The 16,462-nt window shown below is 46.3% G+C and overlaps 1 protein-coding gene across 5 annotated transcripts in view; it reads right to left on the minus strand.

Moving 5' to 3' along the window:
* Nucleotides 1-2,211: 2,211 nt before the first annotated feature.
* The window catches only part of TSPAN18 (tetraspanin 18), a 121,976-nt gene continuing 107,725 nt past the window's right edge, over nt 2,212-16,462 (minus strand). For all 5 annotated transcript variants that reach the window (XM_086748682.1, XM_086748679.1, XM_086748681.1 and 2 more), the window contains 4 exons: nt 10,642-10,740; nt 9,294-9,473; nt 6,766-6,849; nt 2,212-5,819 (listed from right to left, as the gene is read on the minus strand). In XM_086748682.1, coding sequence (XP_086604808.1) covers nt 5,772-5,819; nt 6,766-6,849; nt 9,294-9,473; nt 10,642-10,740 — 411 coding nt within the window. In that variant the 3' untranslated portion in view covers nt 2,212-5,771. The remainder of the gene's footprint in view (nt 5,820-6,765; nt 6,850-9,293; nt 9,474-10,641; nt 10,741-16,462) is intronic.

The raw sequence follows: 16,462 nt of genomic DNA on the forward strand, positions 1-16,462 counted from the left end.
GGGACTAAAGCTAGAAGATCTGTGTACAGGATATGGACTCATGTGCTACTGTTGACTGGCTCAAAGTGTGCCCTGGAATAGAGCTGATGCCTCAGAATCCCAATAGAAAGATGCCTACACAAACTGAAGTGCTTTTGTGAATAACAGCCCTCAAGCCACTGGTGAGACTGGGATGCACAGCTATTGCTGTTTAATATCTTAGTAGAGTTAGAAGAAGGTAGCGGGTAGTCGCTGTATGTTGTGTTAGTGCTTTTGGCATTTGGGAGCAGCTGTGTAAACTTGGGACACTGTGTGTATTGTACTTCCTGGCCGTGCCAAATGTCTGTCAGGTAAGAATATTGGAAATAATTGAACCAGGAAACATCACAACTGATTCTGGAGCCTCCCAACAACACATGCCTGCCAAGCTGCTTTCAGCATGTCCAAAATATGATACTGAGCAACTAAAATTTATATTTTAAGAGGAGCCTTCCAGTTCAGGTGGAAGAGTTGGGCTCAAAGAGGGAAAACTTTTTCCTGTGAGGCAGGAAATGATCAAGTGCAGCCCAGAGAGTATCACAAATTAGACTGAGCAGTTCTGCGTGTGGGAGCTGGAGCATGGCATGCTGTGGCTGTTGCTCTCACCCCACGCACCAGCGGCACGTGCAGCTGCAGTGGCTTCAGGGCAGTGCTTTGGCAGTAGTTGTTGGTATAGGTACGTGAAGCTTGATTTTTTGTGTTTGGGGGGGGGCGGGTCACATGAATGTATACACAGACTGATCGTTGGTTTAGGGGGGGGGTGGGAAATTGTGTTTCTGGGAAAGACAAGTAAAACCAACCACAGCAAAAGCAATCTTGCAGAAGAAGGAAATGGAGGGTCTTCTTAATGCTGTCCTCCCATCTGTGTTGGCTGCAGGTCCTAGGAATTTAGTTATGGCTCTGAGTCTGTAGATGGCTGCCTGATTAGCATACCTTAAAATGCCATCCAGCAGGTGAGAGAAATTAGTTACTGCACTATGTGAGAACAGTTCTCTGAAGACTTTTTGATGGTTAAATCAGGTGGGAGGGTGGGGAAAGCAGTTACAGCTTTCCAAAAGAGCTTCAAATCAAGTGAGGTCAGATTCCTGAGATCAGACATGAGTCAATCCTAATTTAGCCAGTCATTGTCTTCTGCTCCAACACAGAGCAAAGCCTGGGGGGATGTCACATAAGAGATGGCAAGCTACTTGGTACCTAGTCCTGAAAGGGGAAAGATAAAGAAGTAGTCTCTATAGCACTTCCACAAATAAGTGAGAAGGGGCAAATGCATGCCACTGGCTACAAAAAAGGCCACGGTCCCTTCTCATCACCATGGTGCTGCAGGAGAAATATGGCCAGGCCACCACTTGAGGTGGTGAATTTGTAGCAGGTGAGGTCTAGAAGGGTCTCTCAGAGTGGCTTAAGGACGGAGCTCAGGCAGAGCACCTGCAGCGCTGCCTGAACCTGACTGCAGCAGGTTGTTTTCACTCTGGTGTGAATGAGTGGAAAGGGAAGAGGATGCTGAAACTTTTGTACAGAACCAGTTCCCTAAGGACGGAATGGCTAGCATCACAGCTGCAGGTGGCAGCTGAGCATATAATTTGGGATCAAAAGCCTGAGGCATCACTTCGGGCTCTGCTGATTTGCTGAGAAAAAAAAAAACCTCCATCTCCACAGGCCTCAGTTTCCTTATCTGTGTTAAATTGAGAGAAAGGCCTTGGACTGATGTCATCTCCCAAGGGAGACTGCAGTGGATTACCTGCATTTGTGTAACAGTATGCGGGGTTGGGAGCCATGTTCCCCAAAGGGTCGTGCTCAGAGCAGGCACAGGCCAGGACTAGGGCTGACCCCCTTTCTCTGTGAGAGATGGACCCGAACCCTTGCGTTCACAGAGCCCTCGCTTTTGAGGGTGAAGAAAGCTCATCATTCACATAACTTCCTACATCGCCTTATTTACACCTAACCACTATCTGGCAAACTGGAGCTGGTGACAAAGGAGAGGCTCTGTCTGTCCTAAGCTGGCCTCTCCTTCCTGGTCAAGGGTTTTTACTTGTGGGGGGAGGGGGAGGGAGAATGGGACACTTCAGTTTATACCTCATTTTAGCTGCTGTACCTGAGTTTATTCTTTCTCCTCTGGTAAGAAAGTGACTGTATTTAACACCAAGCAAATAGTGAAAATTAAAGCCGTTTCACTTCACTGTCACAATATCTTTCTTTTATTTTTTTTTTTTTTTTTAAGAACGCACACAAAAACCGTGCAGAGAGTGCTTCAGGCTTGTGTTCTGGTTTATATTACAAAAAAAAAAAAAAATCCTTTAAATATAAAAAAGCATTACAGTAGGGAATACAGGATAAATTAGCTCCACTATCTAATAAAAAGAACATTTACAGTTTTTTAAAATAGATTTCAAACATTATTTCACACGCAGCCCTTTTCCCAGGCATTCGTGACAGTCATTTGAGCATTAAATAACAGCTGGGAGGCAGGGGCGCCGAGAGGGGCTGTGGGCTCACAGGCACCGGCTGCTCTCTGCTTCCATCCGAGGTGCTCGGGCCATGGGCACAGCGCTGCAGTGAAGGAGGCGGCAGCACGGCAGCTCCCTCTGGTCCCCAGCCTGCCCAGAGCTCTCCAGCAAGCAGTGAATCTAGCTTGAGCCCCCCACCCCCAAAATATTCACCAGAGCTGTTAAAAACAAATACAAAAATACAGTTGCTTCTCCTGCCTACTGTTCAAAACTACTGTACAACAGAGGGGGCAGCTGTATAATCAAGGGACAAAACCAACACATTTACATGCTTTGCTATACAGCAGGACTCTGCTTTCTGGGCTTGCCTGTTCCCCCAGGGGAAATTCCTTCTGTCTATTACCAACTTCCACGCGTCCTCTCAGAGGTGCACTTATCTTCGCAGCTATCTCCAGTTTAAGATGTGCTGCCTGGCCGTGGCAGGGGTCTCGAGCCGCGTTCTCAGTGGCACGCTAGCCCGCTGCAGAGAGGATGTGAAGGCTTCATCCAGAAAAGAGCAATGGGGGAATCAGACAAGGTAAGAGACGAGAAACAGCTGTGCAAAGGCCAGAATAACAGATGAGTAAGAGATCTTTTGAAGATACAGGGACTACCATTAGGGAGAGAGGGACACTGAGAAAGCTAAAAATGGACAAAGCAAGGAGTACTGGATTAGGAAAGCCAAAGAGAAACCAGCTAGCAAAGATCCTACTTCAGGTGTGTGTATTTATCACTTGGTGCTCTGGCTGCTTTGGTCCAGTTCCCCAAGCTCTGATAGTTCTTCCCCCATGCCTCTGGTGGCAGAAAAAAGCTTTAAGGCTGCCTTTTTTTTTTTTTTTTTTCTTTTCTTTCCTTCAGCCACCCACCATGCACAAATAGGGGTATGCGCCTTCCAGGCTCTGACCTGAAGCAGCCAGGCCTCTGCGTAATAAACTGAGGGGAAAGGAAAAAAACTGGAGACTGGGGGATGCAGTTTTGCTTCCCTCGCTCACCTCCAGCCAAATTAACATCTCTGCTCATGGTTTTGTTCCTCCCCTGGGAATTGCTCTCCCAGAACAGGCACTGACACCAGCTCCTGAGGAAGAAGCAGACGAGATAAGCGTCCCTTCTGCTCGGCCCATTCCCTGCAAGCCCAGTAGATGCAACAGATTTTTCCTATCTTAAGCACAGCACCTGCTGTTGGGTACAAATACTGCTGGTTTTTGGCTAGCAGAACTGTTTTCCTTCATTAAACAGACCAGAATTTAATGCTAAAATGCCTCATTAAAAGCAGATCCAGAGGGAAACAGTTCAGAAAAGCTTTCAACGAGGTTTAATGCAACATCTGAGGCCGCTCAGCAGCCCTGGCCTCCCATTCTGTTGCTGGAATATGCTGACTGCAGCACGAGGGGGCTCCAGCGCTACCTGCCTGGGCTCTCTCCTTCTGATGAGCAAATCGTTGTTGTCAAATGAAGCTTGGAAAAGCTGTAATGCCTCCTTCCTGTTCCTTAGCATCCTGATTCCCCAATCTGGACATTTAGCCAGGACAGTTGTCTACTACGGACCACTCTTTCCGCTGCTGTCCTTCCTTCCCTGTAGCCTGTGCAGTGCCACTAGGAGCACAGGGGGCACGGACCCAGTAGCGTAAGAGAACAGCCAGGCACCAAACCTGGGCACAAGGTTTCTGCTTGGCTCCTTGCTGCTGCCTTCTGCCCCCTCGCCTTCCTCACCAGTGCTTCCAGCTTTCAGAGGGGCTGGTTTGAGCCTATATAAAAGTGCTCCATAATCTGAGCCTATAAAATCTATAAAAAGACCAAAGCTAAACAAGAAAGCAGTCCCTTCTGTCCTCTGCCAAGCACAATTAATTTAGGGTCAGGGAGTGACCAGATGAACAATTAAGGCAACAGAGGTTGAGGCTTCCAGAGGAGAGAAACCAGTGGCCTGTCCCAGTTGATAACCATGACCACTGGAGCAGCGTCTGGAGCAGTTTGGCTGCACGCTGGGTGCTCTTGGAGCCCACCTGGGGCCTCAGCAGTTCCATCTTACTCTCTGACCAAGGTCCAGTCCCAGGCATCTTTCTCAAGTTCACTTCCAAATGATTAAGCAGATGATACATTAGTTAAATGTCAAACTATCTCCAAGGAGGAAACACTTTCAACTAGCAGGCAGACTAAAACAATTCTGACTTGATGCTTTTGTCATGGGCCCATGGGAGGATCTCGGGGGAAATCCTCTGAGCACAAATGACGCCACAAGACTCTTTCAGGCAAACAGCATGGGAGCGGCTGACAAACCTCAGCTGCCTCCATCCAGCACCATGCCTGGAACTTCGCTTAGGGCTGGAAAGCACGTAGGAATCCACTGCAAATATTTATGCTAACAGAGCACCATAAATTTTTTTTTTTTTTGCAAGTAGGAAGGGAAAGGCAAAGGCTGACAAGATTTAAATACAATTTCCTCCCCTTCTCAGGAAGGCAGCAGTATCAATGATTCTTGACCAGAGCCATTATTTTTCCCAGGAGATGGGAACACAGCAAGGAACCATTTGCTCTCTTTCACAACAAAGAACAGTAAATCTTAGTAAAAACAGAAAGGTAGGCACCAAACTCTTGACCATCAGCCAGCCTTAGCTGAGTCCCATTGCTAAGTGAGACCACACTGCCCCTCCTTGGGGCTCCAGAGAAAAGCCAGCTTCACTGAAGTGCCTGACTTCTCTAACAAGTTTCACGTGACAGGGGCAAAGCTTCCACTGAAGAACATGTGTTTTCATTCTGTGGCTGGGTATTAAAGCCAGAATCACATGATCAACAACAGATGAGCCACCGCTGCTTGTTTCAAACCCACCTGGACAGTCACAGACTTTGGCCAACCTGTTGCCTTATCCTTATCCCCTGCATGGCTGTTCTTCAGTCCTTTGCTGTCTAAAACACGATAAAGTTGTGAACGGTAGGCAAAGCCTTGCAGGAGAGGCAGCTCTGCTCATCAGCTGGCTCCATCAGTCTCTAGTGCAATCAGCTGCGCTGGGCTCCTGCTCCACAGCTGCTGCGGGTGGCTCTGGGCAAGGGTCCGGTGTACAGTGTAGTGCACATCACCTCAAAGATCCAGCCCCTGAAGTACAATCCTTTTGGTCATTCATATATTACAACCCTCTTTTTTTTTTCTTTTTCTCCCCCCTACCCCATTTTGTTAAAAAAAATAAAGGTTTTTTTGGGTGTTTTCAGGTTTTTTTTCTTCTGATTTTCCTTCTTTTTTCTGAGCACATAGGGAACGTGGTGGTTCACAGGTCACCTCTTACTGGATCCCTCGAAAGAGACACATGGCAAAGATCATGGCAAACAGCTGGGAAGGGAGGGAAAGAAAAGGGCAAAAACAAAACAGGGAATCACAAGAGTCAGATCAGCAAAGCCCTTCCCAGCCCCAGGACCACTCCCATCACTCCCTCCGGCCCAGCAGTCCAGTGGCACAGTGAGGGGGACCCCCGCCACCACCCAGGGGAGCCTATGGCAAAACTGGTTTTTTTCCTGAAGGTGATCCCTCCCCTTCCTTCCCCTGTCCCCTGAACTGTCTGTGGCTACAGCAGCAGCCTGGCTTCATTCCCAAACCGCCCCTGGTGTTGCAGGGGAGCAGGGTCCACAGTCCCCGCTCAGCACATTATTGCCACTGCCCGGAATGGGCACAGCATGGCTTTTGTGGAGGCTGCTGGGGAGCTCTGCCCTGATCCCTCTCCTTTGCATCAGACAGGGGACCAGGGAAAGCCCCCAGCCTTGCCCCAGCAATGCTGCAGGGACATCACTTATAGGCTAAGATGTCCAGTGGAAGCTTGTTCCTCAGAAACATCACCAAAGAGCCAGGTACGAATGTAGGATAATGGAGATGCTCTGGGGCCAATACAGTTTCAGGCTCTAAACAGAAGTTTTTAAAGCAAGGGCAGAGTTTGGACACATCAACCAAGCGACAGATCAGTCAGCGTGCTGGGGTGCTGCCGCAATGCGAGCAGTAACTGCCTGGGGCCATGGGTCCCCAAAGGCCCTGTGGCCAGCACGGCAGGGTGCGAGCTCTGCAGTGGGCCCAACGCGAGGCAGCACTGCAGGCCCACCACACCAGTTATTTCCCTGCCTTTTGTGGCAAAGGACCAAGTACCCGGCTCTTTCTAGGCCATTAAAACCACAGGCTGATAACTTGCTCGCACTTTGCAGGAGCAGCTTCCCCTGGGAAGGCCCCTGTTGGCCTCGCTGCTGGACATCTACCAACACTGCTTTTTGTCGAATCACGCAACAGTAAGTACCTCAATGGCCAACACCCCGATGGCAAGGGCTCCTGCAAGGTACACGTAGGTCTCAAAGGAGTTCAGGATCACAGTGTAGCAGCCCTAAGAAAGAAAAAACATGGTGAGACACACCTCAGCAGCACACCACACGTTCTCACAGCACAGCCCTCATTAGCCCTCTCACCCCGCAACCCAGCCCCACAACAAGGGAGGCAGAGCCCCACAGGACAGTGCTGGAGATGGAAGGTTTTGCTGCAGTGGGATGGGAGTGGTTCACACTCACAACACCTCACTGACCACAAGGGCTTGTGGCAGGGTAGAGAGGAGCAGCGCAGGAGAGGCACTTCCTCTGCAAAGGGCAGAGACTAAGCACAGAGTGAAGGACCCTCAGGGTAGATGACAGGCAGCCCAGGCTGCTTAGGGCTAAGGGCGATTTATTTAAAGCCAAGGCAGAAGATTAGTGAATTCTCTCTCACAGCCAGCAGCTCTTTCACACCCTAGGACCTTTTCTCTGTGCCTTTCCCCACAGGAGCATGGATGAACATCTATTGATCTTCTGGCTACAGGAGAAGTCATTTCATTATGAACTCAGGGCCATGCACTACAGCAATCCTTCCACTTATGCAGCACAGCCACCATCATCTTTACTGTAATTTATTATTGGTCATAGAATTAACAGCAGGTAGATTGTCTGCAAAGGTTTTGGGATGTTTCTGGAAATCATTGGCTTATCCTGGCCTCAGTTCTGCCAGCCTAAAACTCCAACACACCATTAAATTTCTGCAAATAGGTCACATGGCAAAGACAGAAGTAGACTGGAGATAGGCCAATCTAAGAAATACCTCTCCTTCCCACGGACCATAAACTTCACACGTACACATTTAGTCCCATCCATACCACTGGGATGCTTCAGTCACCTGATCTATTTTCCTTCTACCCAAAAAGATGATGTCTTGCTGCTGTCCACACCAGACTTTGCTCACTGGGAGTGAGACATAACCAGGAGGGAGTGAAGGAGAGCACATGGGAGACCCACTCATGAAGCAGACCCAGGCAGTGCAGACTGTCGGGGCAGTAACCAAGCTGTTAAAACCACTCTCTTGTCAATAAGAGACTGCTCAGCAGCAGCTCTGTTCCTGCTACATTTCCAGCTCAATTTTCAGGGAAAAGTATCCAGCCCAGCAGGAAAATGTTTAGGCGCTTGCCAGAACTCCAATTTTAACCCAACTTCCAGCGTGCTCCACTCAGCTGGCTACAAACGGGTGAGGCACAAGTGTAGCCAGCACTGTCCTACCAGCAAGGTGTCCCAAGAGCCCAACTTTGCTCCAGGAATGCCTGAATTCAGCCTTCAGTTGTTTGGGAGCGTCTCTCCCATTTTACAGAAGCGCGTCACTGTGTGCTTGGTGACACCCGCTGTGCACACGGATTAACCCACCAACACTCCGCAGTGACAAGGGCTCACAGGAAACCTTGCCTTTCCATAGAAGGGGTAGGACTCAGCACCACCACTTAGGGAAAGCTAAATCTGTTATCTGCTTTAATCCCCTTTCTTTTTCCCTCCCTGCTGTTTGTCATCTCTCTGCTCTCTCTTCCCCATCCATTCATGGCAATCAGACCTGGCAGAGGCAGTACAGTGCTGTCTGCTATGATCTCTCACCCACAGCGCCTTTATCAACCGCTTCTAGCTGCCAGGCAGCTCACACGCTGCTTCCAAACTCCTTTGCTCCCTTTCACAATCTGCTGTCAAGTGCTGTAAAGGGGACCAGTGCTTAGTCTGGAGACGAAAGGAGGCTGCTACATCTGGTCAGTACAGAGCTCAGCTGGCTTAGTAATGCTCAGGTGAACATTGTCAAGAATTTTGCTAGAAAGTTCCTTAAATTTCACTTCTTGGTGACAACATAAGGAAACAGGACTGGTAGTATCCCTGTCAATGACATACTGAACTTCCTTGTTCCAGTCCAGTATTAGGAAAAATTACTAAGTTGAGAGGCCTGGCAAAGGAAATGCCCCTCTTCTACGGCAAAGAGTGAAAAAGCAGAGAAATGCAGCTTTCCAACACTTCTCTTCCTGGAAAAACAGACATGGTTTTCTGTGGGCTTTTTAACCCACAGTCTCTTCAGTTGCATGTGTTGTTGAGGAGTCTTTGCAAACTAAGCTGGGGCCGCTACCGCAGGCAGTAAGAGCCAACTCCATCCCATCCTTGCTGACCTGTGCTGGCTTGCTAAGTAACTTTTCAGAGATAGTATTAACCTTCAGAAACAGTAAAACTTGACATAAACTTCCATCCCACCTCTCAGTTCCCTGGAAAATATTCGGATTTCTGCTGATATAGCACAACATGGACTTAACAATGCACACAATGAAAGGGGATTTTCAAAATCAGACATATGCCATGACTTCACAAGCTGTCAGCAGAAGTGCAAGTAGAACATGAGCTACAGACTGAATAGCACAACCTGCCAGTTTCACTAGCTACCCATGACCACCACAGCTATTTCTCTGCCCACTGTGAAACTCCTTTTCCTGGCGTTCGGCTTTTCCCTTACCTGTCGGTTCTGAAACCTCTCGACACCTGCGAGGCAGGCTTCCTTGTTGACAAACATCCCTTCCCGGCTCTGGAGCTCTCGCTGGCAACAAGCCTCTGGTGTCGCCTTTTCCAAAAAGGAGTGCGGAAGATGGGGGACAGCTTCAAAATCTTCTGGTCCATTCACTCCACAGCAGGCAAACTATGGAGAGGCACAGAGAAGAAACAAAGACAGAGTTGACGCTTTGCCCTGAAAGCAGACATGAGAAATCTACCAAAGACCTATTCTTGTAGGGATCAAAGCTTTAGTCAAAGCAGAGACAAAACAACTCTTGTTTCCAAAGAAGTCGGTTGTGCATGTACCTTGGAACTTCTGTTTCATTAAAGCCTTTTTATAAAGTTCCACTGTTCCCCATGTCATGCTGTAGGCTCTAAGGTACCACTGGGAATATTGCCACAAACTACACAGGGCGCTGGAACACATCCAGAATGACTTGCTTGAGATCACCCAGTAAGTCTGTAAGGGAGCCAGCAGCACAATCCAGGCTCCTGACCGCCTGTTCTCCCCACAGCTAATGGCCAGGATTGCTGCTGCTCAAAGGCACTGCTAGGTGATTCAAGTAAGACCCCTTTTTAGGATTCAAGTCAGGTCCTTTTTAAAGATTCAAGTCATACTCTGACTCCGTCTCCTTTCAGTCAGCAAAAGGAAATGTCTTTATTAAAGTCCTGAATCAGCATGAAGGACAGCAATCATCTTTTTCTTTTAAGATTAAAGTTGACTTTTCATCTGCAGAGCCTGATATCCTACTCCTCACTCCTGAAGCGACGCACAGCACTAGCTTCACATGTGTACACACGCAGACACACATGTGCACAGAACTTCTTGTAGTACATAAGAACAACTCCAATTGCAACGACACAGTCAATCTGCAACCTGCCTGACTAGGACTGTAATAACAAAGTCAATTTTGATGGCTAATATTTCTATATTGAAAATATGCCATTGGGGATACTCCTGCCTAACCTGCCACTTACCAACTCATTTCACAAGAGCAAACAAAAAGCCATCAGTTAGCACCAGTTTTGGCTGCTGTTGGCTGGGAACAGTTTGGAAGTAGTCTGCAAGGTGAAAGGGCCAAGGCAAATGCAGGGATATTCAGTTGTGGGCTGTTTGAAAGCTGGGGATACCCTGTCAGGTCAAATGCCTCAGGCTTTGGCAAACCACGAAGGCTGATGCAGTCACCAGGAGCATCTCTCTCAGGACCAGTAAAGCAAAGGAGTTTGGCTTTGAGAAAGACCAGCTGCCAGCCAGCTGAGCATCATCTGGCCACTGACCACAGGCAGGATGGGACTGGCACAGCCTGACTTACTGTGATCATAACAGAGTTCCAGGTGGAAGAGAAGACGTCTGTGTCATTGTTTCTCAGGTAATGCTTCTTCAGCTCCTTGGTGAAGAACTCTCTGGTCAGCTGAAATACACAGACAGGTAGAAATGCAAAGGTTACTGCCAACACCTCTTTCCCAAGTACTTCCCAAAGCCCTCTTTTTTGAAGGCTGGGGAGGGTGTTTGGTTTTGTTCTTTACTTTGCAAACCTCAGAGGAGAAACATGGGGAAAGCCACCGGCTGAACCATAACTGTATCCAGGGTGAATGGCACTTGTTCAATAAAACTGTTGCTCATTAAAAATCAAGGATTGAATTATATCTATACTTGTAAGCTAATGTTTCCATTTAAAAGTTGTGAGTTTTTTTAAATATTCAGCAGTATTTGAAAGTGTTTCATAAGTTGAAACAGGGCTAAACAGATTTTAGAAATATCTTCAAATCCACAACCAAATAGTAACTTAACTTACTAGGCTTCATGAGGTCTGCAATCAAAGCATAGTTTTCCCCTCACTTTTCATTTTAAACCAGTTAACCTCCTACTAGTGACCAAGGAACTGCTCTGAATTTACTTCCATGTGTGAGAAAGCAGAATCAAGCTCTAATACCAAGCTTTCTGGGAATGAAAAGGAAGTAAAAAACATGTAATGAATATAAAATGTTCAAGTCAACTTACAAATCACAAAAAAAAAGACCATTTCCCTGACAATGCTTTAGATTAGCTAAACTGACCCACGCACATGAAGAAAAAAGTCCTCTTTATATTTCCATTGTCTAGATAATATAAACAATTTTTCCTAAGGTAAGCAATAAAAATAAATGGAATTTCATTTACTCCTGCTTACATTCACAGTAAAGTAGAAAAACTGAACCAACATTTCTGCTCAGAGTTCCTCAAAAAGTTAGACACCTTGAAATTACATTTACTTATGATCACTCTCTGGAGGACTACTAAATACACAAACTTAATAGTCTTCTTAAACCAAATACTCCTACTCAATCTTTGTGCCTTTCTATCACTTCAGGATGAAAACTTCAAGGAATTCCCTTTTCAGGTTCCCAATAGGTCTTCATTTGTGTGGTCCCTTCTCTAAAATACCTTGTGATTTGTGATCCACACGGGCAACACCTCTCTGCCACTGCAAAGCCTCAGTGAAGGGGGCTGGACTTGGCTGGAGTAGCACTGCTCCAGGATCAGAAATTAAGCTGCCTGAAAAACACCCTTTCTTTTTTTTTCCCTGTTGTTCATACAACACTGCAGATGCAGTAACATACACTGCTATGAGTTGGTTTCAGGTTCTTTGTACGCAACGTGAAATATCACACATACACAAAAGCACAAGCACAAAATTGCTTGTTTCCTTTGTAATTCTATAACAAAACTTAAGGAAAAAAAGAGAAAGTTGGGGTCACTCTTTAAAAGACCCAAAATGCCACTTAATATTGACTTCTCTTTTACAAATATAAACTAAGGCCAAATTCAATGACTAAAACAATACTGGGCAAATCTTTGTCACAAAGACTTGAATGATGTAGGTTGCTCAATCTCACTACCTTTTGATGAGATAAGCTGCTATGTTCCTAAATCACTTCTACGAGACAGGGATTAACTCATTTTTTTGCTTCTAATATTAAAATACTGGAGGACCAGAGAGGACTGGCATTTTCCTTTGGGAATTTGGCAGACTGAGGGAAGGTCAGGTTAGAAGACGCTGAAACATTTCCTCAGTGCTCTCCTTTCCTTCCCTTTCTGCGCACACTTTATCCACCCAGCACGCCACCCTGCAGAGACCGCAGCGCATTTTTTTGATGCTCGTCTGCTTCTGAAGCATGGACTTTGAAACTGATATTACCACTGGTAATAATCCCAGTCGACTGCTTTTGGTGGGGTCTAAAACAAAAGAGTCATTTAAATATAAAGTGAAACCTTTATTTTGACAGCAGCAACCCCAGAGGAAATTGTTCAGAATTTGTGTGTGATTTTTACGAGACTTGGCCTAAAACAAAGCCTAGTGCTGGAAGGGTAAGTTTGCCAGGAAAATAACTGATTCCATTTCGTTGCTCTTAAACTGTTTGCCCTGAGCATCTGAAGTTCAGAAAAATGTAAAAAAAAAAAAAAAAAAAAAAAGGAAAAAAGTTTAAAAAAAAAAAATCAATCAGCATAAGCATCTTTCTTCTTTTAAAAACTTGCTGACAAAGGAGGATACAAGTCAGCAAGACAGTTCCACGCACATCCCCACAGCCCCCCTCTTGCTGAAGCCAGTAACGGCACTGACGAGGTCCATGCACATCGGAGTACTACAGCAAGACCTACTCAGAAGGGAGCAAAGGACCTACTAATAAAACCAGATTTTCACACACACACTTCTGACAACACAGTTCTATCAGCCAAAGTCATGAACAATAAAAAGCCATTCAGCTGTGTTTTTTTCCTAGCTGTGCTGGGGAAACATCTCCAAGAAGCACACGTATGTGCACATTAACATGCCAGTGAATGAGGTGGGACTTCTTGTCCCATTGGTTCAAAAAACAGCTTGGCTGGGATTACTGCAGCCAGATGAAGGGGGCTTATGAAAAAGAGGGCATTTCTGCACAACACAGGTGTGGTGGCATTGGCCAGGAAGTTCATAGCCATCTCATGCAGCGCTGTGTCAAGGAACACTGAATGCTCTGCAGGAAGCTGACTTCATAGCGCCTGCCTGGAAAACAGGGCACAGTCCTGTTCACCTGCTCCTGCCTGGAGCATCCTAGCATTTCTGACAAAGTACAGTGCTGTAGTGCAGGTACAATCACCAGTCCTGCACTTCTCTCTTCCATAGCACCTTCCATTTAAGAGGCTCCAGCTTCCTACCTGATGGATGGACAGTGCATATGGTTTAATTTTTGTCTTATGTCTGAGGAAACAGAGGTATCAGAAACCAAAACAACTTGTCTATTAGGTGTCAGAACTGAGGCTAAAAATCCAAACATCCTGACTCTGTTCACAGCCCTGCCACTGGACTAATCTGTTCCTACCATCCCGCCTGTTTGCTTCCTAAACCAATTCACAAAGAGTCAAATATCCCTCCAGGGTTTTTCCCATCCAGACCTCTGAAGGGCACATAAAGAGCAATTCCTGAACAAAAGTCAATTTGCTCTTCCAAATCCTCTCTTTATTGTTCATGGAAGACATTATTTTATGGGAAGTCTTCTAGATGAAAAGCGTTCTCCACCCTCCAAAACCTCCTTTACAAAGAAAGAGAAACTCTGGAATTCCCATGGCTGATTAACAACAGCCTTCCTCTTCAGAGACCGCTTTTAAACACTTTGGGAGTCCAGCTGGACTAGCAGATCACAGCAGCTCACCATCGCTAATACCATTTTCACTCACCCCACCACCACACTCTGCTTCACTGACTCTTCCTCTCACATCAAATCTCAGCAGAAAACATCTCTTTTCTTTCTTACTTTTGTCTCTTAATTTCTTTAACTCCATCAGCTATTAATAATTTAACTCTGTTGAGTGTTTGGGAGCTAGTTTGGATGTAAAATACTATACAAGGGAAAGCGGCACTGAACATTATCTGGAAAGTGAACAGATAGAGCATATTTTTCCTTTTTTGTTTCATTTTATAAACCCAGTAAGGCCACAGCCATATGGGGTGGTGCAATGACAATCATAGGTACTCGCTTGGCAAGTTTTGAAGAAATTTAGGTTGCCTAAATGTGCATTTAAAGTAACTTGTTTTGCACATCTGAACCTGACCTCAAATTGCTACTGTGAAGAATTCTTCCCGAAATGGGGTCACTGAAGGACCACCCCTGTCCCCACAGACGTCCTGTCCAGCCATCTAGCCTCACCCTAACCCAAAGATGACAGCAAAATTAGCCACAAGTAGTTACCAAGCCAGAGAAGCTACGGCCAAAATACATAGCAGCAGCAAATCAAGGGTATTTTTTTCAGAAGAAAACTGAGGGGAGAACAAACCACAAGAATTTGCAGACTGAGTTTAACTTCTGCACAGAGCCATCTCCAGCTATGTCGGGATCTGAAGTTCTTCATTCCTTCCCATTTAAGCCCTTCCTGTCAATCATTCTGACAGAGTGGGAAGCTGGTGATGCAAACAAGGAGACAGGCTCACGAAAGATAAGTTTGTTACCCTTCTAGTTTTATCTCACAAAACACCTCCAGATGCCACAGAAGTCTAAAATAACCACTGTGACCTTATCTTGCAAGGTAACATATCCTCACATGTCCCACGGCTTCCACGGGAATGGAGGGTACCAAGGCTTTGCCAGAACCAAGACATCAGCAGGCTCCTCACGACTAAGGGAAGAGGACACAGCCAGCCCAGAAGTCACCCCACACACAGAGCTTGCAGTGAGTGTGGCTGGTTTCTTGCACCTTTTACCAGTGTCCCATGGGGCATTTGGGAGGTGGGAGCAGTCAGCTGCTGGTCACTCACCCAGTGCCTGCTCACCAAGGATCACACTCTGTCTCCGTCCCAAAGCCTGTTCCTGAGTCTGTAGGGCAGTTTCTACGTGTGTGGTCTGCTGCTTGTGCTGAACCAAAGGAATTCTCTAAAAGCTCCTAACAGCAGAGCTGTAATGACCAGAACACACCAGACTCCCCATGCTGCAACCTATTTATGGAGCGGTAGCTGCTCGCATGAAGGCATGGTCTCAAAGCCTGCGCTGGAACGGGGCACCCACTCGGTGTACAGAGTGCTGTCCCTTCCCCACCTTCAGATCTGAGGCAAAGACAAAAGAACACTAGCTTATAAAGGGGAAAAAATCCTCTCACTACCTCCCCCCAAGACCATCTTACTGCACAAATACCGCACTGTCTTGCTGTGAGCTTCCTAAGTCTTGATTCTTTGCCTCTAAAAATCTCTTTATACGAATAAAAATAAAAGTATGTCCTGGCTCAAGAAACTAATCATTATACATGGCCGTTCTATGCTCCTGCCACATTTCTGTCATGTTCAGTACAGAGAACGTGCTGTATGTTCTCTTACTACTGGTAGAGGCCAAATAAAACAAACACTAACAGTCACTAGCCTCTACTAGCCAATGTTTCTTCACAGCCATCACTCAGGGTCACATTTCGAAAATGGGCTGACTTGAGAAGGATGGACCTAGTTCAGTCAGGCTCTTGTTTGCACATGTGGAAACACGAAAAAAATGCAAAAACCTTTGCTGATTAGAGAAACAAATGAGACTGTGCTTACTAGTAGTGTAAAAGCTGACTACTGCTGTAGAGGAGGGACAATGGCCATCAAATAACATGCATAGCAGCAGAGTAGAGAAAGGCTACATCATATGAAGCTGTGGAGAGAAGGACCAGAAACTTGTAAGCAGGGAAATACAAAAGGGATCCATTGATGGGACTTAAAATGGGACATAAAGAGACTTGCTCAGGGCCGGTCAGGGGGGATACCATACAAGCAGCATTGAGAGGAATGTGGTAAGTACCAGAACATGAAAATTCAAGAAGCACTATGGTTAGAAGATGCACAAGAAAGTTTTTGCACTGCAGAGCAAGCATTGGCTCTTGTTGGGGAAATAGGAGGTTTCACTATTAACATTAAACACATGCTATATTGAAAAAAGAAAAGAGCCGCTTTTAACCTTAGTGTGACTTTATTATAAAACTTCTCTCTGATGGAATGTGCAGCTGGTTTGGCCGCAAAAGAATCAGGAAGACTTTAAAAACTTCAGGATTTAAGCAGTCCCCCAGTGTATATCTCCTGTGTACATAAACCATCCACCCTGCACACGCCAGGTTAGTTAGCATTCACTGGCTTGCTGGCAGGTCTGCAGACTGAG

The sequence above is a fragment of the Chlamydotis macqueenii genome, chromosome 5 (assembly GCF_036417535.1).
Source record: "Chlamydotis macqueenii isolate bChlMac1 chromosome 5, bChlMac1.mat, whole genome shotgun sequence".
NCBI lineage: Eukaryota > Metazoa > Chordata > Aves > Otidiformes > Otididae > Chlamydotis > Chlamydotis macqueenii.